Here is a 21,101-nt window from a genome sequence, read left to right as displayed (position 1 = left end):
TAAAAGATAACTGCAGTAGCAGAACCAGGAAACAAAATGATAGGGACAAAATAATCTCCCTTTAAGCTTGGTGCAGTAAAAGTCCCTAAGCTGTATGAGCTGAGTCCCTAGTTTGTTGACAGGCTTGTACCCATATAAGGAATGTAAATGTACCCTCCAATAGAATTACACCATCTCTCCTGACCTGATGTACACAAAACTTGCTTATGTAGAAAAGTAAAAGCCCTCCTGTGCTTGGGGCTCAGACTTTGGGATTTATCCATCTGGGCTGTGGCCACTAATAAAGTGTTGCTTCCAGATCTTGGTGTCCTGACTCTCATTTCCCACTATACAAGCATCTCACCTCATGAGGCTTTTCCACCTTGTTCAGAAGTCGTCAACTCTACCAGTCAACCATGAAAGCAAGGCCTGAGTAGACACAACTACTTACTCTCAATAGAACTTACCAAAATGTAATTTCAAGGAATATTCATGCAGACTGTTCAGTCCATCCATAGTAAATTCTCTTCAGTGCCAGCCTAAGTGGCACTTCTGGCCTCCTGCCTGGTATACCTGGTGGCTACTGCAGATCATATCCCACATCACCACCTGAGAGATTTCGCTGCAGTTTGGATTCTCAGCTGTAGAAAAACAGATGTAACACATTAATAAAAATTCAGTAGCCAATCTATGAAGATTCATAAGCCCCATCAACCGAGAACAGCAATTTGAGTCTCTAAAACATAAACTTCCTTGAGCATCATGACCCTCAGAGCAGACCATACCCAACTTCATTCATCCCAGCCACCACATCACTACACACTTCTCAACCCACCACAACTCTTCACCAAACTTCCCTGGCATAATGTGATCTATTAGCAAGGAATTTCATAAGACACAGCTCTTCAAGGTTAGATGGTGTTTTTTTTTAAAAAAAAAAATCTTTATTATATTTACTTATTTTTATGTGGTGCTGAGGATCGAGCACTGTGCCTCACGTGTGTGAGGCAAGCGCTCTGCCACTGAGCCACAACCCCAGCCCCTAGATGGTGTTTTGTTAGGTTACAAACATGATCATTCCCTACACAATACCCACTCTTTGAGACCACGAGAAAATTTTCTTTTATGTCTCAGTACTACAATAATTGTTTCTACCAAGCAACTCAGTATTTTATGATATGACTATGGATTATATGCCTTCTTTACTTTGGCTGCTAGAAAGCTCAGAATAAAACCTGTGGCCTCTCCCTCAAATTTTTCTTTGATTAAAACCCTTACTTTTATGTCACAGAGTATGAGAATGACCTTAAAATCATCACCTTTTGGTGAACAATTAGGTCATTACAACCTTTTTACTATGATAACATTAAGATTAAAATCTTAAATAAAAATTATGCCTTTTTTCCCCTTTGGTCTTAGTACAATTTTGACTTTTTGTCTTTTTTTTAATTTTAATATTTATTTTTTAGTTTTCATCGGACACAACATCTTTGTTTGTATGTGGTGCTGAGGATCAAACCCGGGCCGCACGCATGCCAGGCGAGAGCGCTACCGCTTGAGCCACATCCCCAGCCCTTGACTTTTTGTCTTATTGGATCCTACATATTTTCTTGTTAAGGTTCCTGTTCATAAATAGGATATGCTTATCCCATTGATTTTTCTAACCAATTATTTCTATATATATAGGAAAGGTTTTTCACTCTGGTTATCTTTATAATGTATTTACTGAACTAACTGAATTTAATAAATTTTCTGTTGGTTTTCTTGGGGCTTTTGCAATGCCATCTGCTCAATATTAATTAGAGTTCTTTTCTCAAAATGGTAACTCTTATTACTGTCTCTCATTGTATGGATTAGCTAGAACTTACAGAATTACACACACAAAAAAAATATAGTTGCCATCCTTGTTCCCATTAGAAAATGCCTCTTTAAACATAAAGCTGATTGTTAGATTGAAATATTATTTTTATGTTAATAAAGCATTCTAAATGTTTTTTGAAGATCAGTAATATGCTCTGAATTCTGATTTTTCTCAATATTGTTTTATTATTTATCTTATCTGATATATTAACTCATTTTTCTAATTTAAACTTATGCCTTTATTCCCAGAATAGGTTCTATTTGATTGTGGCAGACTGCTCTTCAAAAGTACTGTGAGGGTTGGGACTGTAGCTCAGTGACAGAGTCCTTGTTTAGCATGTGTGAGGCACTGGGTTCAATCCTTAGTGCCACATAATAAATAAATAAATAAAATAATTATTTTTTTAAAAGTACTATTCAATTTTATTTTATGTTTAATTTTAGATGGGATGTCATTGTACATTCACACAAGATTTGCAAACCCTGTGCTAGGTACTTGAGTACAAAGATAAATGAAGTGGTCAGGTGGTGAAACTATTGTGTTACCCTGTAATGGTGAATACGTAACACTACACATTTTGCAAAACCCACAGAATTATGTAACATAAAGAGTGAACCTTCACTCTTTATGTTAATAATGTAGCAATCATACTCAATCATAACAAATATACCACACCAATATAAAACGTTAATAACAGAGGAAACTGTATAGGGGAAGGAGGTATATGTATTATCTGCTTAATTTTTCTATGAACCTAAAACTGCTCTAAAATATAAGGTCTAACAATAATAATTGCAGGGAGAAGTAACTGAAAACAAATCAGGACTGGACATCGAATGGAAATATGCAAATTGAAACAAGTGATTGTTCCATTATGGCACAAGAGTGGCAGACACTTTTTTAAAAATGTCTTACAAATAAGCTAGGCATGGTGGCACATGCCTATACAGCTACTTAGAAGATTAAGGCAGGAGGAGTCCAAGTTTGAGGTCTGCCTCGACAACTTAGTAAGAACCTATCTCAAAATTGGAAAAAAAAATTTTTTTTTTGAAAAAGGACTGGGGATGTGGCTCAGTGATTAAATGCCCCTGGGTTCAATCCCCAATATTCGCCCTCCCCCAGAAACAACAACAACAAAGCTGGATGTGGTGGAAAATGCCTGTAATCCCAGCAACTCTGGAGGCTGAGGCAAGAGCATCACAGGTGTGAGGCTAGCCTCAGCAACTTGACAAGGCCCTCTGCAACTTTAAGTCCCCATCTCAAAATTAAAAAAAATAAAAATAAAAATGGTTGGGGACATAGCTCAGTGACAAAGCACCCTTGAGTTCATCCCCAGTACTAAAAAAAGAAAAAAAATCTTACAAATTATTCTGTTTCTTTGAGAAATTTTGGTGCCTACACTAGGATCCTACAGGACTTATTGCTATCAAGATCTTTCAAAGTCAAGTGCCTCCTACCCTAAAGCTTAATTTGAGGGGTGGGGGCGGGGAAATCAACATACAAAAAGGCAAAGAAAGAGCCTCACTCAGGAAGACTACCTCCCAAGCTCTGCTGAGGACATGGTCATGTAACCTGAATTCATTGCAAATATTGTCCAGTAAAACAGAAATTATAGCCTCTTTTTCCAAATGTGGTACAAGGAAGACTGGCCTGAATATAAACTGGGGACCTCAGATCATGACTAACGTGCCTTGCAGTTCAGAGAAGTAGCTTGGAGCCATATAACAATGGTATAGTAAGACAGTAGTATGCATTTGTTAGCAGATAAAATAGAAGTCAATATTTATTAGAAATTTTATATTACAAATCACTTCAGGTAAAAAAGGATTACAGACGATAACTCTTGAACCCACCACTAGCTTTAGCAAGTGTTAATATTTTGCCATGTTTTTGTCTGATTTCAGTGTAAAAATCAAAATTTTTTACCAAGTAAGCTCTATCTATCTAAAGTTGTTATTCAAATCATGTAGGTACGCATGTATCCATCATAATTGTATGTATTTTAATGTATCTTAATGATATTCTACTGTGCCTGTCATCTTACAACTTGCTTTTCCATTAAGCATTACTATTTTTAAAGTTTTTTATTTTGAAGTTTTTTTACCAAGTTTATTCATTTTAACTTTGCAGTATTCAACTGTATATGACTAAAAGTGTATTTATTTGTATGACTAAAGTGTATTTATCCCCTTCCCTATTACTTATGTTGTTTATAAATTTTTAGTATTAAAAAATTACTACAGCTGGGCATGGTGATGCACACATTAGTCCTAGTGGACTCAGGAGGCTGAGGCAAGAGGACTGTAAATTCAAGGCCAGCCTCAACAACTTACTAAGAACCTTTCTTAAAATAAAATGAAAATAAAAAGGCTGGAGATATAGTTCAATGGTAAGTGCTGCTGGGTTCTATCCCCAGTAACAAAACCAACCAACCAACTAACCAACTACAATAAATATTCTCTCTCTGTCTTCCTGTTGGGGGAAGTAAGGAAAAATGAAATAAGCAGTTCTGTCTTGGGGCAATCCACACCTCTTCCTAACAGATTATAGAATATAAAGGTTTATGACAACTTTCTGCAAATTACATTGAGAATGGGGAAGAATGGACTAACTCAATGCGTTTCAACTTGTGATTTTTGAAATCAAGTTGCAGATTGAAGAAAAAATGTAAAATACAAAATATCAAAATGCATAGGGAGGACTGGGGTTGTAGCTCAGTGGTAGAGCGTTTGTCTAGCATGTGTGAGGCACTGGGTTTGATTCTCAGCGAAAGAGAAGAAGAGAAAAGAAAAAAAAAAAAGGAAGGAAGGCAGGAAGGCCCATCAACAACCAAATATATATTTAAAAATGCATAGTGAATGGGTCTTACATCATGAAACCTGTTTCAGGTTTGTACAAATATATGCAAATCCATGTAAAACGTTCTTTATTGTGCTCCCCCCCCCCGCCCCCCCCCCCCCCCCCCCGCCTTCTTCTTGGTACCAGGGATTGAACCCAGGGGTCCTTAAGCACTGAGTCACATCCCCAGCCTTGTTTTGTTTTGTTTTTTAATTTTGAGACAAAGTCTCTCTAAGTTGCTAAGGCTGGCTTTGAATTTGTGATCCTCTGGCCTCAGCCTCCCAAGCCACTGGGATTACAGGCATATACCATTGTGCCCAGCTATTGTGGCTCTTGATTTAAAAAAAAAAATAGAAAACACCAGCCAAAAATATACCCAGAACTCAGGGACGGAGTCATAAAAGTAACACTAAGGATAACTAGGACACATGGCTTCAGGAACAACTATGAAGAGAGACAAGTACTACATATTAATGGTACAATGAACTATATATGCTCAATTATAAAAGTCAGGAAGAACAGGAACAGAAAGGGAAAAGCCCTACAGAGAGGGACCAGTAAGAATCAAGACCTAAAGGAGGGATGGTGTAAAGTAGGGTTAGGAAGTGCTATATAAGCCATTGACATTGTCATTTGTTCATTTTGAGACAAGGTCTTACTATGTTACCCAGGCTGGTGTCGAGTTTGGTGGACTTGAACAAACATCCCACTTTATCCTTCAAGCAGCTAGGACTACAGCCATACCAGCATGCCAGGTTTGAATATACACCACTTAGCTACAGGCTGGAATAGGAGGCAGGGAAGGCACTGAATATACCAAGGGGCTTAGACAACTTCATCTGGTAGAATGAAGTAGTGTTTCTCCAAACTCAAGACCAAGAGCTCCAATTAGTGAGATATAACCAGTAATATTTTTAATTAAGTAGAATAGAAAGTAAATATCAGTATGCACTAGCGTAAAGGTAAACATACTTTCTTGTAAAACTTTTTGTTTCAGTTATATATCCATGTACACTCATTCATTCATTCATTCAAGGTTTTGATGTAAAGCATTTTGATTTTTTGGTAGTACTAGGGATTGAACCCAGGGCCCTGCACATGAGAGGCAAGTGTTCTACCACTGAGTTTCATACTCAGTCCTTTTGGAGACAGGGTCTTACTAGGTTGCCCAAGCTGGTTTCAAACTTATGTTCCTTTTGCCTCATCTCGCAAGTAGCTGGAATCACAGGCTTGTGTCACTATGCCAGGAATAAAAGGCATTTCTTACTAAGGGTTGTTGTTAAAAAAAATAAAAATAAGTTTGAAAGCTACTGGTCAGAGGGAAGTCATAGAAGGCTTATAACAAGGGGGAGAAATGACACTAATGAAAAGCCTGCCATTAACCTCCTAGATGATGTAACAATTTTGAACCACTTAGAAGCAATTCATCCTTCAGTTGGTTTCCCTTTCCTCTGGCTGATGTGTTCCCACTATCTTTTCTGTATTATAGGAGAGATTATCTTTGTAAATGGCTTCCTAAAGATACCAAGGTATAAACTACTTAGAAATAAGCTAGTAGCCTCAATTTTTCCTTTGACATTTTCTCCCCTTTTTAGAGGGATATTCTTTTTTGAACTACTGAGCATTTCACAAGGATTTCAAAGCTACTAAGAAACTGATTATTTAAAAGATATTTAATTAAACCTTTCAAGATAATTGTAGGTTAAGTTGTAAGAAACAGAGTATCTTTTACACAGTTTTTCCTGGTGGTAATTCTTACATAGTTACAAGACAACACCATGACTAGAAAACTTACAATAACAATCTACTGATCTTACTTAGATTTCACCAGTTTTATATGCATTCATTTGTGCAGGCCTACCTCTTCAGTTCTATGCAATTTTATTCCATGTGTAGATTTGTGTAATCAATACCATAGCCAAGATAACAAAACAGTTCAAGCACCACAAGGATCCCTTGTGCTACCCATTAAGAATTCATTTATTGGCTGGGCATGGTGGTGCACCCTTGCAATTCTAGTGACTGGAAAAAGGCTAAGGCAGGAGGATCACATGTTTGAAACTAGCCTCAGCAACTTAGGGAGGCCCTAAGCAACTCAGCAAGAACCTGTCTCAAAATAAAGAGGACTGGGATGTGGCTCAGTAGTAGAACATCCCTGGGTTCAATGACCAGTACTACTAAGAAAAAAAAAAAAAGTCATTTATTTTATAAAGTCAAATACTTTTTTGTTTATTTATTGGGTAGTGCTGGGAATAGAACCTAGGGCCTCAAAAATAGTAGGCAAGCACTCTACCAATGCACTACACCCTCAACCCCAAAGTACTATTATTACCACAGAAATCCTGAAGTTCTTCACCCATATCTAAGTCCCTTAAGACATCAGTTAAGCCCACTGTTCACACTATAAGAAACAAATTTGAGTGATATTATCATTCATGTCATTTAAATAACTGCGACTATTAAAAAAATGCAAAAGTATACATAAAACAAAGAAAAAGAACACAAATCTTTAAATTCAATTATTTACTCATCCATATAAAATGTTTGACTTATTCACATTATCCTTAGAGCTGGCTAAAATGAAAGACAGCTGTCTCAACTTATCACACACAGTTGGTTGCCCACAAGTGAAAGAGCTTATGGGAGTATTTCAATTATATATTTGAAAAATCTGTATCTAGGACTATGTGTACATGAATAGTTTGGGAGGTAATGGTGGGAATGCAGAAGTTTAAACATGTAATACTCTACTAGACTAGAGGGATACGTTGGGGGATTTTCCCCCCCTTTTGGGTTTAAAATTGTTCTAAGTACTAACCAGGTGTGGTAGCCATGCCTATAATCCCAGCACTCGGGAGGCTGAGGCAGAAGGATCATAGGTTTGAGGCCAGTCTCAGCAACTTAGCAAGGACCTATGCAACCTAGGAAGACCCTGTTTCAAAATAAAAAATAAACAGTGCTGGGGATGTAGCTCAGGGATTAAGCACTCCGGGTACAATCCCAAGTACCCAAAACACACACACACTCTCACTCTCTCTCTCTCACACACACACACACACATACAAAGTTGTTATAAATAGTTAAACACATGCACTGGATTTCTGAGGTCTCCAGATGGTATCAGGGAGGACTGATCATAAAATATATGCTCTGGGTATTTCTTGGCAGCTGATAGCCACTGGATGTCCAGATGGGACAGACCTTTCTTCCCTGCCTCTCTGTACTCAGGCTCAGGAAGGGAAAATGTAAAGGAAAGAACAAGAAAGGAGTCAGAAGTCAACTGCCCAACTGTACTGGTCTACCCAGGACCAAAGGGATTATCAAAATGTGTGACTTTCAGTGCTGGGAGAGTCCCAGGCAAACTGGGACAAGTTGGTCACTCTGTCCTGAAGGTTGTTGTCTGTGATGCCCTGGAGCTTAAAGAAATGAAGCAAACCTTTTGATGTTGTTGTTGAAGTTCAGAACCTGGGGGTGGGAAAGAATGGAGGGGTAATTTGGAAGAGAATAAGGTGACCATGACACTTTTTGAAAATTTAAGCATCCACCTTCCTTTGGCCTACAAAAAAGTTACCATAGCTGAATTATACAATCTGATTTTGAGTTTCACGAAAAAGAAATGGAAAATAATTCTGCCAGATACACATATTTTTAAAGACTAAGCTCAAACAGGATACGGGGGGGGGGGGGGGGGGGGAAGAAGATTACCTGTCAAATAAGAGAAAAGCATTTAACCTCATAGAGTGGGTGGAATACTAACACAGTGAGCAATTTTATAAATTGGGCACTTCAGCTTTTAAAGACATATAATACTTCTTATAATTTCTAAATTGAGTCACCTGTCCATCCATGAAGTTTGACTTATATGCATTTTTCTTAGAGTTGTTTAAACTGAAAGATTGTTGCCCACCAGTGAGAGAACTAGAACACAGGCAGGGGTCTAAAAGATGCCTGCAATTTTATATCACATGTACCTAAGTCACCTTTAAGGGTTTATGTTTGAGGCACTATGCTCGGCACAAATGGACATTTCTGTGTCCATGCATATTAGGCAAGCACACTACTACTAAGTTATACCCTTAGCCCATGCATACAGTTTTTACTCTTAAGCAACCCACAGCATCAAAATGAGGCACAAATGGACATGTTTTTCTTTTAAAAGATTCAGACTCAAAACAAGATATACAATGAATTGCCTTAATAACAATGTCAGGGAAATTCTATGGGATCTCAGGTGAGGTGGCCAGGCTCTACAATCAACCTGACCTTAATCTGGTCCCTTTTCTCCAGGACCTAATTTCACGTCTTATCTCCCTCCTGAATTTTCAACTATCTCCAATTATAGTACTCTATTTTTAACAAATGCAATCATTCATTCAAGTCTATTCTGTGCACCACCACCACCACCATCCCACCCAAATAAAACTTGTCTTAATGCTATGCTTTAGGGTTGCCAGATTTAACAAATAAAAACTGTTCACTTAAACCTGAACTTCAGCCGGGAATGGTGGCACACACCTATAATCCCAGCAACATGGGAGACTGAGGCAGGAGGATCCCAAATTCAAGGTCAGCCTTAGCAATTCAGCAATTCTGTATCTCAAAATAAAAAGGACTAGAGATGGGGGCTGGGATTGTGGCTCAGCAGTAGAGCGCTTGCCTAGCACAGGCAGGACCCAGGTTTGATCCTCAGCACCAAATAAAAATAAAGGCATTGTGTTGTATCCATCTACACCTAAAAAAATAAATATTTAAAAAAAAAAAAAAAGGACTAGGGATGTAGCTCAGTGGTAAAGCATCCATGGATTCAATCCTCAGACACTCCCTGTTCACACACACATATACACACACACAAGAAAAAGCCCAAACTTCAGCAAAACAATGAATTATTTTAAGTATAAGAAATGTCCCACCCAGTGCAGAGACACACACCTGTAATCCCAGCTACTCAGGAAGCTGAGGTAGGAGGATCACAAGCTCAAGGCCAGCCTGGGCAACCTAGCAAGAACCTGTCTCAAAATAGAAAAATAACAAGTACTGGGGATATAGTTTAGTGATAGAGAATCTGAGAGTCTGAACTCAACCCGCAGTACTTCAAGGAGAAAGAGAGTGAGTGAGAGAGAGTGAGTGAGTGAGTGAGTGAGAGAGAGAGAAATATCACATGTACTATTTGGGTCACACACTAAAATAATTTATTAGAGACTCAGAAAAGTAGGAACAAAAAATAAAAGGAACTCCCTCAACATTATAAAGGGTTTATGAAAAAACGCACAACTAACATCATAATTGGTAAAAATTGGAGCTGGGGATATGGCTCAAGTAGTAGCACACTCGCCTGGCATGCCTCAGCACTACATAAAAAATAAAATAAAGATACTGTGTCCACCTAAAGCTAAAAAATAAATATTAAAAAAAATAATTCGTGAAAGATTGAAAACATTCAAGGAACAATACAAGATATCTACTTTCACCAATTCTATTCTTTATCTTACTAGAAGTTCCTGCCAAAGCAATCAGGCAAGAAAAAGAAATCCAAAGTGAAAAGAGAAACATAAAGCTATCTCTATGTTCAGACAACATGAGCTGATATACAGAAAATTCTAAAGGATCCAAACAATAACAACAACAACAACAACAAAAAACAATGTGAGCTAATAACTGAATGAAGCAAAATAGCATGTTTGACAGATCATGATCAAAGGCCAATGGAGCTGGGTATGAGGGCATGCCTATGATCCAACTACTTGGGAAGGTGAAATAGGAGCATCCCAAGTTTGAGGCCAGCCTCAGTAACTGAGGCCCCTTCTCAAAAATAACAAGGGCTGGGGATATAGCTCAGTGGTAAAATGCCCCTGGGTTGAATCATCAATATGGGAAAAAAAATGAAAAAAAGACTGAAGTGATGTTGGACAGAGTGAGAAATCTTCTCTGAAGAGTGACCTTTGAGAGACCTTAACAATAGGAGGAAGGATCCCCTCTTTCTTTTGCAGTGTGGGGGAATCAAACCTCATACATGGAAGGCAAGCAATCTACCACTGAACTACATCTGTAGTCCAGAGTGATCCCTTTCGAAAGAAATTTTCACAGACCCCAAGTGTTTACTAAAATTACTTATATTGTTATTTACACAGAAAATCTCTATGTTGGTGACTCTAGTATAAGCAAAAAGGAATCAACAAAACCTGTCTATGGGACTACCTGATTTGAAAGGTAACTCATTTTCTTCCCATCTGGGCTACTTGCCATGAAAAACATTCATCAGATTTGGGAACTACTGGCCTCTTAGGCTCTTATATAATTCTACTTTTCTAGATCCAATTTTAAGAAGAAAATATGGGAAGCCTGGAGAGAAGAGTTTATGCAAGAAGTGTAGAAATGTGGAATAGGGAGCTAAGAAGAAGATATTAATTCCAATTCTGAAATTGGAAGAACAAGCAACTAAAGATAACCAATCAAATCTAAAACAAAAATGAGAACTTTCATTTTAGACTGTGAAGAACACACACAGAGGTAAAGTCCTGAAATGTAAGTAAAGCTGTGATTCTTCTTTAAAACAAAGAATATGATAACTACTTTTATAAAAATTGGCTTTAGACAATACCTAAATTTTTATTCTAAAAGCTTAAAATAATTGAGACATAAGGCTAGTAAACAAAGTGCAACAGGAGGGCTGGGGTTGTGGCTGAGATGTAGAGCACTCGCCAGGCATGCTTGAGGCACTGGGTTCAATCCTGTGCACCATACAAAAATAAAATAAAGGTATTGTGTCCACCTACAACTAAAAAATATATTAAAAAAAAAAAAAAGAAAGAAGGAAATAAAAACTGTAATAGGAATTACTAGACCATGGACATTTTAAGATGTTTATTACTTACTAAGAGTAATATGCACAAATTAGCAATAACTTATTACTGCTACAGGTCACAATTAATTCACAGTTAACATATATTAGCTTCAATCTGTAACAAATAACACCATGATTAATTCTCTTCAACAGATGATTTTATTACTAAATTTACATTCTGGCTTTTATAATTATTTTGCTGTATAAATTAAGTATGATTTTATTCAAAATGCTCGGGACCAGGCTGGGCACAGCGGCGCACACCCGTATTCCCAGTGGCTGGGGAGGCTGAGGCAGGAAAATAGCAAGTTTAAAGCTAGCCTCATCAACTTAGAGAGGTCCTAAGCAACTTAGCAAGACCCTGTCTCAAAACAACAACAACAAAAAGGGTCGGAATGTGGCGCCTCTGGCTCAGTTCCTAGTTAAAAAAAAAAAAAAGCTTGAGACAAGAAAGACTTTGAGTTGCTTCATGCTTCAGATTAAGAAATATCTGCATAGACTACCATTTGAATATCCCTAATCCAAAAGTCTAAAATCCAAAGTGAATGTCATGGTGGTACTCAAAAGTTCCAGATTCTGGAACGTTTTTGATTTTCAAATTAGGGATGCTCAACCTGTACACCAACAGTTTAGAGTAAAAATACCCATGAAAGCCCTTTAGAGAACAGAAGTGAACACTTTCTCATGGAGGAAAGCCAGCTTCTCTAAGCGCGTTCGTTTTAGTAGTGGGAGCCATTCCCAGTAGGATAATTCTACCACATGGTACCCAAGCCGAACCAGCTGCCGCCTCTTCATATTGTGCAGTCCAAGCAGATCCCTGGAACCATAGCAATATTGGTTCCTGTTCGTCAACTGAATAGCCAGCTTCACTGGTGGGGCCTGCACATGGGCTGAGGGATGCAGGCCAGCCATCTCCACAGCTCCCAATCTACCTGCCATATTGGAAAGGAAGTTCCCCAAGGATTCTTTCTCTGACTTTACAGGCTGCTGCAAAGTCTCTGACTCATTGTTCCCCTGGAAATGCCCTCTTGCTTTCCCTTTCAGCAACTGATTCATCAAATTATCTGTAAGGCTGACTCCTACATGCTTAAACCTTAATTTGGCTACATCGTCAGCTGGTATGGCTTCTTTATTAAATGGTAATGGCTTCATGTTAATGTCAAGCTGGACCTCTAAGTCAGAAGACCGAGTATGAGGCAAAATCATATGGTGCTTGATGTACTGGGGGCCGCCCAACATGGTCTCAAGTAAAGAGAGAGCTTCTAGGAATTCAGGCTTTGAGTTCATATCTTTCCTTGCTAAATTCCAAAGCTTAGCAGATGCCTCTTGCTGAAGGTAAGAACTAAGACGACTGCCTCTATAATCTGGACACTCAACACCAACTGTACCATCAAGAGTATACAGTTCCTTGGTGAGTTCAAATTTACTTCTCTCCTGAGCTAGCTTGACAAACCCTGGACTCAAAGCAAAATCAATAAGCTCTATTAGAAAGTACTCCGAAAATGCCAGACCCAGCAGGCAGGTGAGCAGGTGTTCTGGATATTGGTTGAATTCAGGCATCTTTCTGTGAATTTCGTTGATCAGGCTAGAATAAAATTCTTCTGTGTTGGGTGGCTTATAATTCAGAGTTCCAAATGACCATAGAATTTTGGCAATATCTTTACTGCGACAGTGCACTACTCTAGGAGGCAAAGAAGCAGCCACAGCATTCATTACTCCTTCATCCAGAAAGTGTAAAGCTGAGCAGGCAAGAGTCAGGTGCATAACACCCTGAACCCCCAGGGAAGGAATTCGCTGAGGAGCTATCTCTCCAAAGCGCTTCATGAAATTTACATGATCCACATGAGTGAATCTGAACATTTTAAGAATATGCACTAAGGCATGACTACTCAAATGCTCCATGTCAGCACAAGCCAAATCTCCAAGTTTCCGCATTACAAATTCAGAGAGACTACTACTTGACTTAAAGAATCCCAAACAGATTGTACCAACCTCCTCTAAGTTGATCAAATCTATATACTTAAGGATCAATGATTCCAGTTTTTGCATTAGGTCCTGAGGCACCTGTCGACTTTCACCTATAATATAAATTAAGTGAATCAGCTGGGACAAGGATAGATCTTTCCAGTGCAAATTAAGGTAACTAAAAAAAATTTTTAAAAACTGAGGTACTCTGAGACCTAAGCACCGCCAGAGATCAGCCACCAAGAGAAGCTGATTCAGACTCATCTCCCATACCTGTTGACAAAACCTGGTTTTATACACATCTAGCATTGAATGAGAGTGAGGAATTCCTAAACTAACAAAGGCTTTCAAAATACTGATTAGATCTGGAATATCAAAGACTTGTATATTTTTCACACTCAATTGGCAGAGCAGAGCAAAGCTGGTACTTGTCAGCAAAACAGGATGCTGTTCTGTAGGCAAAGAGCTCAGCTTACAAAAATAATCAGCAATGATTTGAGGTTGAAGGTTACTTTGATAAACTGTGACTTTGTGCAAAATTAGTTCACCTTCTGAAACAGAGAGGGGCTGACAAGTCTCAGATCTGTTATAGCTGTGAAGCTGGTATTCTGGCCTTAGCTGTAGGAAAACTCGGGTGCCTTCAAAGGAATCAAAAACTTCTACATCCTCTTCATCAATTTTCATAGTCCTGGGTGAGTCCAGCTGCAACTTCCTGGCTTTAGAGGTAGAAGCTTTGCTGAATTCCAAACCCAGAAAGGCACTGCTGATTGTGAAGACCCTCTGAGAAAAGGTGGCGCTACCAACGTTCTTAACTTTTCTGGCAGGATGGCAGGAACTACTACGCTCAGGAGGGGCCTGTCCCCTATGCCGTATATTGCTTCCCATATTCCAATATGCCACACTTTGGGTGGCACTGTAGGCAAAAGAATCGCGAAATGCTTGATATTTTAAAGGTTTTAATAATTTGAGAGTAGCTGCCATTCTGATGTCAGTACTGATCTTTTTGGCAGTCAGAGCACAGTCCTCACAGGTTTGACCAAACAATTTCTTGTTTATATGATGCTTGATTAGAGCTTGATGGGGAGATGTTCCACAGAAACTGCCTGGAATCTTCGGCATATCACAAGAGTCACGGATCACAAATGACTCAGCCCGAATTGGTGCCAGATACTGAAAAAAGGGTAGATGAAGAATGAGTGGCTTCCACCTATCACATACCCAAAATTTATACATTATAAGAAATAGAGTCAAACCACACTGTTATCCACTCAAGTTAGTCTACTGCTAATGAATGCCCAAACGACAAAACAGAATGTTATCAAAGATAAACTGTGTACCTTGTATAAAGGCACAGAAAAACCCCAAACCCAGGGTACCCACAGAGTAGTTCCTAGACTGCTGTTCAGTCCACACTTTCTTCCTTTCAGAAGAGAAGCAGTGACAACTAGAGAAGACAGGTGCTCTACTAATACTCAATAGAAAGCTGGGAGTGAAAGTAAGCAATCATTCCATCTCTTTAATATCAACACAGAAAGATCACACTTGGAGAACAGAAAGTTTATAAAAACTGCCATGCATAAAGGAAAAAGTGGGATTTGGTATAAGATTTAACTTATACACAAAATAACACTCCCAATTCTTATAATACAAACTTTTAATTACAAAATTCTGTTATTCTAACACTATGCCTATACCTTTCAGAAGATGGTGACTGTTATCTCCAGAAGGATATTTTTAGTTCTAGAGCCTGAATCAAGGAGTACTCTACCACTGTGCTGTGCTACATCTCCAGCCCTTTTTGAGACAGGGTCTCACTACTTTGTTCAGGCTGGCTTCAAACCTTCAATCCATGGGCCACTGTGCTAAGCACCAGGGGGCTTGTAAGAGAATCTGAATCACTAGTGCAAAGTAGTTGTTCAACCAGGAAGTATGTTCAGAAATTCATGTTGAGCTAGGAGTGATTCAGTGGCAGAGCACTTCCCTAACTGTGAGGCCCTGGGTTCATTTCCCAGTACTATTAAAAAAGAAAAAAAATGAAGGAAAAGAAGGAAGGAAGGAAACTAGCTCACTTGTGCTCATGGAGTAAAGCAGAAGACCAAGGCGCTTTCTGTCAATTCAGAGGTGAACTCTAAGCAGGGCTTAGAGTTCAGGGAACATCATTTTACCATACTACCTGGCTACCATGTGGGGGAGCAGTGCAGCTTTCCTATGATGAAGGCAGATTAGCAACGCTTCTACTGAGACAAGTACTGAATCAAGTGCTGATTATATCCTTACTCTGCCTGTAAACAGTACAATTTTCATTTTTCTCCCATGGCAGAAATCATAGAGGCTATGAAACTGACTCTGCCATACTCTTGCATTCCTTAATAGTTATTCTTTCTTTCCACTTAGGTGCCAAAGCCTAATAAGCAAAAACTGAGATCTGAGCTGCCAACTCATGGAGCACGTAAGGCTATTCCACAAGGGTTGCAGAAAATTCCACAAGGGCTCTCAGGGGGTCAGAATGACTTTCTGAAATGTCTGCCCAATTCTGCTGTCAGGTCCTTTCTTCCAGAGCCCATAGCATAAGAACCACAACTATAAGGCAGGCCAGTGGCTATTCTGGTAGGCAAACTACACAGGCTTCTCTTGGTGGCAGAAATGTATTTAATTTCTTTCTTTGTGAACTATAGCAGAAATCTTTCACAGTACATCTTTATACAATTGGCTGCTGTTTTATTGGTTTGGGCTTTGTTTTGTTGTTGTTGTTTGCAGTACTATGGCTTCTTCAAGCAGAATTTGGGACTTCAAGAGGTAGATTGCCAAATCTGAATCTATAGCATCTGACTCTAGGTTGAATCTTGGTAGGCAAAAATGGTCCATAGGTGCTGGGGTGGTGGCGCATGCCTATAATCCCAGAAACTCAGGAGGCTGAGGCAGGAGGATCATGAGTTCAAAGCCCGCCTCGGCAACTAAGAGCAGCCTTAAGCAACTTAGCAAGACCCTGTCTCAAAAAATAAAAAGGATTGGGGATGTAGCTCAGTGATAAAGCACACGCTTAGCATGCGTGAGGAATTGAGTTCAATCTCCAGCACCACCAGGAAAAAAAAAAAAAGAGGATTTATATGCCTTAAAATAGTCACTAAGAATCTCAACAAGGTAGCACAGGCATGAAGGAAATAAAAGACAAAACAGGTAATAGAACGCTCTAGTTGACAGAACAGGGCCTTTAAGAAAACCTGCTTGAGACCTGGAATTTAAATTTAGTCCAACACAGTATGAAACTAAAAGTTATACACATTAAATCTATAGTCCTTCATCTCATCTGAATTCTTCAGAGATCCTTCATAGACATAACTTAAAAAAAAAAAAAAAAAAAACTTTCTCTTTTTGATTTTTAACAAAATATCCATATAAAAACTGAAAACAAGTCAAATGTCCAAAATGTCCATCCAGTAGGAAGAGGCTGGTTTGCATGGTATGTTTGTGACAGACTCAAGTGCACACAAATATTCAACAGAGTGAATAGTTCATTTTACACAAATGAGTGCCATCACCTAAAACAGTCTTTTTTCCCAGTATTAGGGCACTTTACCCCAGCCCTTTTAGTGTTTTTTGTTGTTGTTGTTTTTAGATAGGATCTTGTTAAATTGCCAAGCCTGGCCCCAAACTTGCAATCCTCTTTCCTCAGCCTCCTGAGTCACTGGAATTACAGGTATATGCCACTGTATGTGGCTTCATCTCCTTTTTTTTTTTTTTTAATATTTTTTTAGATGTTGCTAGACATTTATTTTATTCATTTATTTATATGTAGTGCTGAGAATCGAACCCAGTGCCTCAGACATGCTAGGCAAGAGCTCTACCACTGAGCTACAACCCCAGCCCCTCATCTCTTCTTTAGGAGTCATACTGAATTAGAGTGGATCGTTAGAGACCCTTAGACCCTGACATTTCCAAAAGGCACTGCCCAAACCACCCTGAATGATGTGATTTTACAAAGTTGAGGAATCTTACCTTTCCATCTTCCAGGTACAAGTCTGAGCAAGGCCAAAGAGCTTCATTTTAAACTATGGTCGAGAAGTTAGAAAAAGGGAGCCAGGTAGAAGAAGGCAGCCAAGCTAACTGTAGATTAAATATATGACACTCTCAGCATATACAGTTTACCAGTTGCCAGATCTCACCCCTCAGTTCTCATTATTTTTTTTAAATATATTTTTTTAAATTGTAGTTGAACACAATACCTTTATTTTATTTATTTATTTTTATGTGGTGCTGAGGATCAAAGCCAGCACCTCACATGTGCTAGGCGAGCATCATACTGCTGAGCCACAACCCCAGTCCATCAATTCTCATTCTTTTCCTAGAAAGGAAAAGATCTTCCTAAGTACCAATAAAATCACCATAAATAATGAATACTCCAATGCCACCATCATCACCTTTAAAAAAATTTTTTTCCCCTAATGCTAGGAATTGAATCCAGGGCTTCACGCATGCTAGAGACATATTCTGCCACTGAGCTACATTCCCAGCCACCAACCCCATTTTTGTCTCAGCAAATAATTTGTTGAGCAACCAAAAAGCAAAGAATTAACTTTCTCTAGGTGAATCCTACTGCTGAGAGCCTCCAAAGCTTTAAAAGCTCCCAGTCAGGGCTTACAGGTAGACAGTAAAGACACTCAGCTGTTAAGGAGGATATTAACTGAGCCAGACTTTTCTGCACTTCTGTTTTCGTACAGGAGCAAGGCCTACAAGAGAAGGGTCTACTAGTACAAAGAAGGTTAAGAGTTAGTGCGAAGAAGGTGTCTAGGTTAAGGTTAAGTATCATCCACTAAGATAAGCCAAATCAAAATCAAGTCTAGCAACACATCCCCTCCTTTTTGTTCTAGTGCTTATAGGAGAGACATTAGCACATCAAATCATCTGTGAAACCTTTTTGCCCTTTATAGCCCTCCCTGGCCTTCTAAGATACCACTACTCTTCTATCAGAATGGCAAGAAGGGTGTGGGTAGAGATAGTCTGACAAAGCTGCAGATGATCTTGTCAGAGTCACTTCTTTCAAAGAATTTCATAAGACAATATTTTTAGAAAATCTCTCCTCATGTAAGTGGAATAAAAGTTTTATGAATGGACTTAAAAAAAAAAAAAAGAAAGAAAGAAAGAAAAGAAATCTCTCCATATAACAACAGAGAACAGACATTTGTGTCCACCAGAGAAAAGATGAAATCAAGGCATGTAAAAAGAAGTACCCACAAAGTCATGAAAGAAAATTCCCAAGTAAATGGTCTGAGTACCTATTACTGTTAGTGCATGCTTGGTCTTACCTGGTTTTCCAATTTGCAATGTTTTGCTTATGCTTTTTAGTCAGGCAAATGAGGAACTTCAAAATTCTTTTATATCAAACTTGACTTATTTACATGATGAATGGCAAGGCCTTGTTAGAGATCAGGAAAAAAAAAAAAAACACTAAACAGAAAAGAAAACCACACAGACAAACGAATATCAGTCTTGCATTATTCAGGACACTCTCTCAGCTGTATGATACAGCAGTGTTTTCATATTTTATTTTGGTCCACCAGGCAGGAGTAAATCATTCACGGGATTGCTCAAGGCCATTCAGGGCTATTAAGCACAAAGCCAGCTGTTACTACTTAACAGTGTGTCCAAACTGCAGAAAACATGACTGGAGCACAAAAACACCAGCCATTGTTGATACTAAAGCATTGAGCTATGATCTCCACAGGATGAAACACTGCCAATCGGTCTACACTGAGTAAGCAATGAAGTGCCACTTGAGAAGCCCAAGGTTTGCACCTGGTATACGGGCACCTGCTCAGTCAGATCAGAGAAGCTTTGTCATGATATGCACAAAAAAAGATCAATTATTTCCTGTCCCTGGAGAGAAAAGAGGGAGGGACAATAATACTACTCTGAATTAGGCTTGCACAGCCAGAAACTCTCTGCTAAAATGGGAAAAAGGCATATATCAAACTGGTACTTACTTAAGACTCACCCCACCCCAATCAAGTTCTAAGCAAAATACTCTAAGGCCTGGCTGATCGAAGCGTGGTCTGCTGGAAGCTGGTTAGAAACAGAATTTCAGGTCCCACCCCGAACCTGCTATCTCCAAGTGAGAATGAGAGGCACGCCAGAAGGTCTCACTACATTCTCACAACAGCTCTGGGAGGCACGTACTGTTGGGATCTCCATTTCACCGGGGAGAGGGGAAGCAAGGTTGCGGTCTCCTGCCCAAGGTCAAAGAACTCCGGAGTGGCGAGGGTCGCCGAGGTTCTCTCCAGAGGAGATCCTCTGAGAGTCGTCCGCGCACTGGCCGGGAAGCGCTGACCAGGGCCTCGACTGACGCAAGCCCTGGGCGGACCTGAAGGGCAGGAGGCACAGCCGAAAGCGAAGTCGGTCGCAGGCACACGGAGCGGCCGCCATGACATCTTCCCGGGCCACCGCCACCACTCACCTGAACCTGGCGAAGGCGGGCAGCGCAACACCAGACTCTGAAGCCCGCCCGCCACAGCAACACACTAACTCCTCCGACTGCACTCGGCCTCACAGACCAACTTCCGGCCAACTGCCTGCTACTTCCGCCTGCTACGCGAGCGACGGGTGCGGCTGAGGCTCAAAAACCTCTGTCAGCGTTTTCCAAGGACATTTTTCACTGGAGGTTTTTGACGAGGAGAATGAGGGAATCCAAGACCTGCAGAGGGAAAATACTTCCCCGAATGAATCGCTCTGGAAGTAATTGAGCAGCATAGTCAGTTTCGACTCTCAGGACCTCGTTCAGGGTTTTATGGCCTTGGGGAATTCACATAAACTCTCTTAGTGTCTCATCTGTACAATGAGGGTAATAGGGCATTTATAATAGAAATGTATCTGCAAAGTGCTCTCAAGAGAAGACTTAGTGATGGAGAGACGAGCTGTTGAAGAGCTAAAACTTGAACCCAGGTGATCTTACACTTCCCTTAATAAGGGTCTCATACCTGAATCGATTTGGGCACAAATCTGAGGCAAGAAAGAAACTCTACAAAGCCTCTACTTGTCAGGAGGGCCTGGCCCCAGACTGCCATTCCTGAGGGCACTTGAGAGCAGCTGATCAGGTTCTTTGTATCTTGTCAGTGCCCGAGCTACTGATTCAGTCATCTTAAGTGCTGTGAAAGAGATCTGAGAAAGCATGCTCCCTCCAGGGCACCAACTTGCAAGGGAGACAAAACAAATGTAGAGAAGACATAGCCTTGCAAGGAGGAGCAAGCATGGCATCCCAACTCCCGAGCTTTGCCTAGGCGTGAACATTTGGGAACTCAGACTACTGGCACCACTGCTTAGGGTGCATTCTTTCAACAGATCAAACCAAGGAAAACTGTTAGCTGCTGATTACAACTCTGGCTTTGCCAGCAGAATCCAAAAAGGAGAGGAAGTCCATCCCCAGGGAGTGATCCATAATTGCTCCAGGGCAATTGTGCCAGTCCCATGCGTCTTTGCCAAAACTCAATTTCCCAGTCTCCCTTAAAGTGGGAGGAGCATGTGACTCATTTCTGGCCAACAAGATTTAAAGGGAAGGGTGTTGACAGTGTTCTGCCAAGACAAAACTAAAGCTTGGGTTTGGGCAGCCACCTTGTGGCAAGGAGG

General features: G+C 39.8%; 2 protein-coding genes across 10 annotated transcripts in view; both read right to left on the bottom strand.

Moving 5' to 3' along the window:
- The window catches only part of Ubox5 (U-box domain containing 5), a 32,096-nt gene extending 12,072 nt beyond the window's left edge, over positions 1–20,024 (bottom strand). For 3 of the 7 annotated variants that reach the window (XM_071608798.1, XM_071608800.1, XM_071608801.1), the window contains exons 1-2: positions 17,481–17,565; positions 447–620 (exon numbers count right to left, since the gene is read on the bottom strand). The gene's annotated coding sequence lies outside the window, so the exon portion shown is untranslated. Of the gene's footprint in view, positions 1–446; positions 621–14,032; positions 14,119–17,480; positions 17,566–18,787; positions 18,873–19,658; positions 19,716–19,935 lie in introns of those variants that run through there. The other 4 variants (XM_027954564.2, XM_027954555.2, XM_071608799.1 and 1 more) reach the window with 4 other exon arrangements.
- Fastkd5 (FAST kinase domains 5) lies at positions 11,525–20,018 on the bottom strand. 3 transcript variants are annotated; one of them, XM_027954545.2, is made up of 2 exons: positions 19,936–20,018; positions 11,525–14,654 (listed from the first exon to the last, which is right to left on the bottom strand). In XM_027954545.2, exon 2 carries the CDS (start codon positions 14,601–14,603, stop codon positions 12,177–12,179), a length of 2,427 nt encoding a protein of 808 aa, XP_027810346.2. In that variant the 5' UTR covers positions 14,604–14,654; positions 19,936–20,018; the 3' UTR covers positions 11,525–12,176. The 3 variants fall into 3 exon arrangements, with proteins under 3 accessions (XP_027810346.2, XP_071464898.1, XP_027810321.2); XM_071608797.1 differs by lacking the exon at positions 19,936–20,018 and adding an exon at positions 18,788–18,872; XM_027954520.2 differs by lacking the exon at positions 19,936–20,018 and adding an exon at positions 17,481–17,570.
- Positions 20,025–21,101: the final 1,077 nt, after the last annotated feature.

The sequence above is a fragment of the Marmota flaviventris genome, chromosome 2, assembly GCF_047511675.1.
Source record: "Marmota flaviventris isolate mMarFla1 chromosome 2, mMarFla1.hap1, whole genome shotgun sequence".
NCBI classification, from domain to species: Eukaryota; Metazoa; Chordata; class Mammalia; order Rodentia; family Sciuridae; genus Marmota; species Marmota flaviventris.
The sequence above is the reverse complement of the archived record's forward strand: the minus strand, read 5'-3'. Positions and strand labels throughout refer to the sequence as shown.

Bases quoted from the DNA above. Each gene is read 5' to 3' on its own strand.
- Fastkd5 (XM_027954545.2), bottom strand. From the start codon at position 14,603: ATGCCGAAGATTCCAGGCAGTTTCTGTGGAACATCTCCCCATCAAGCT.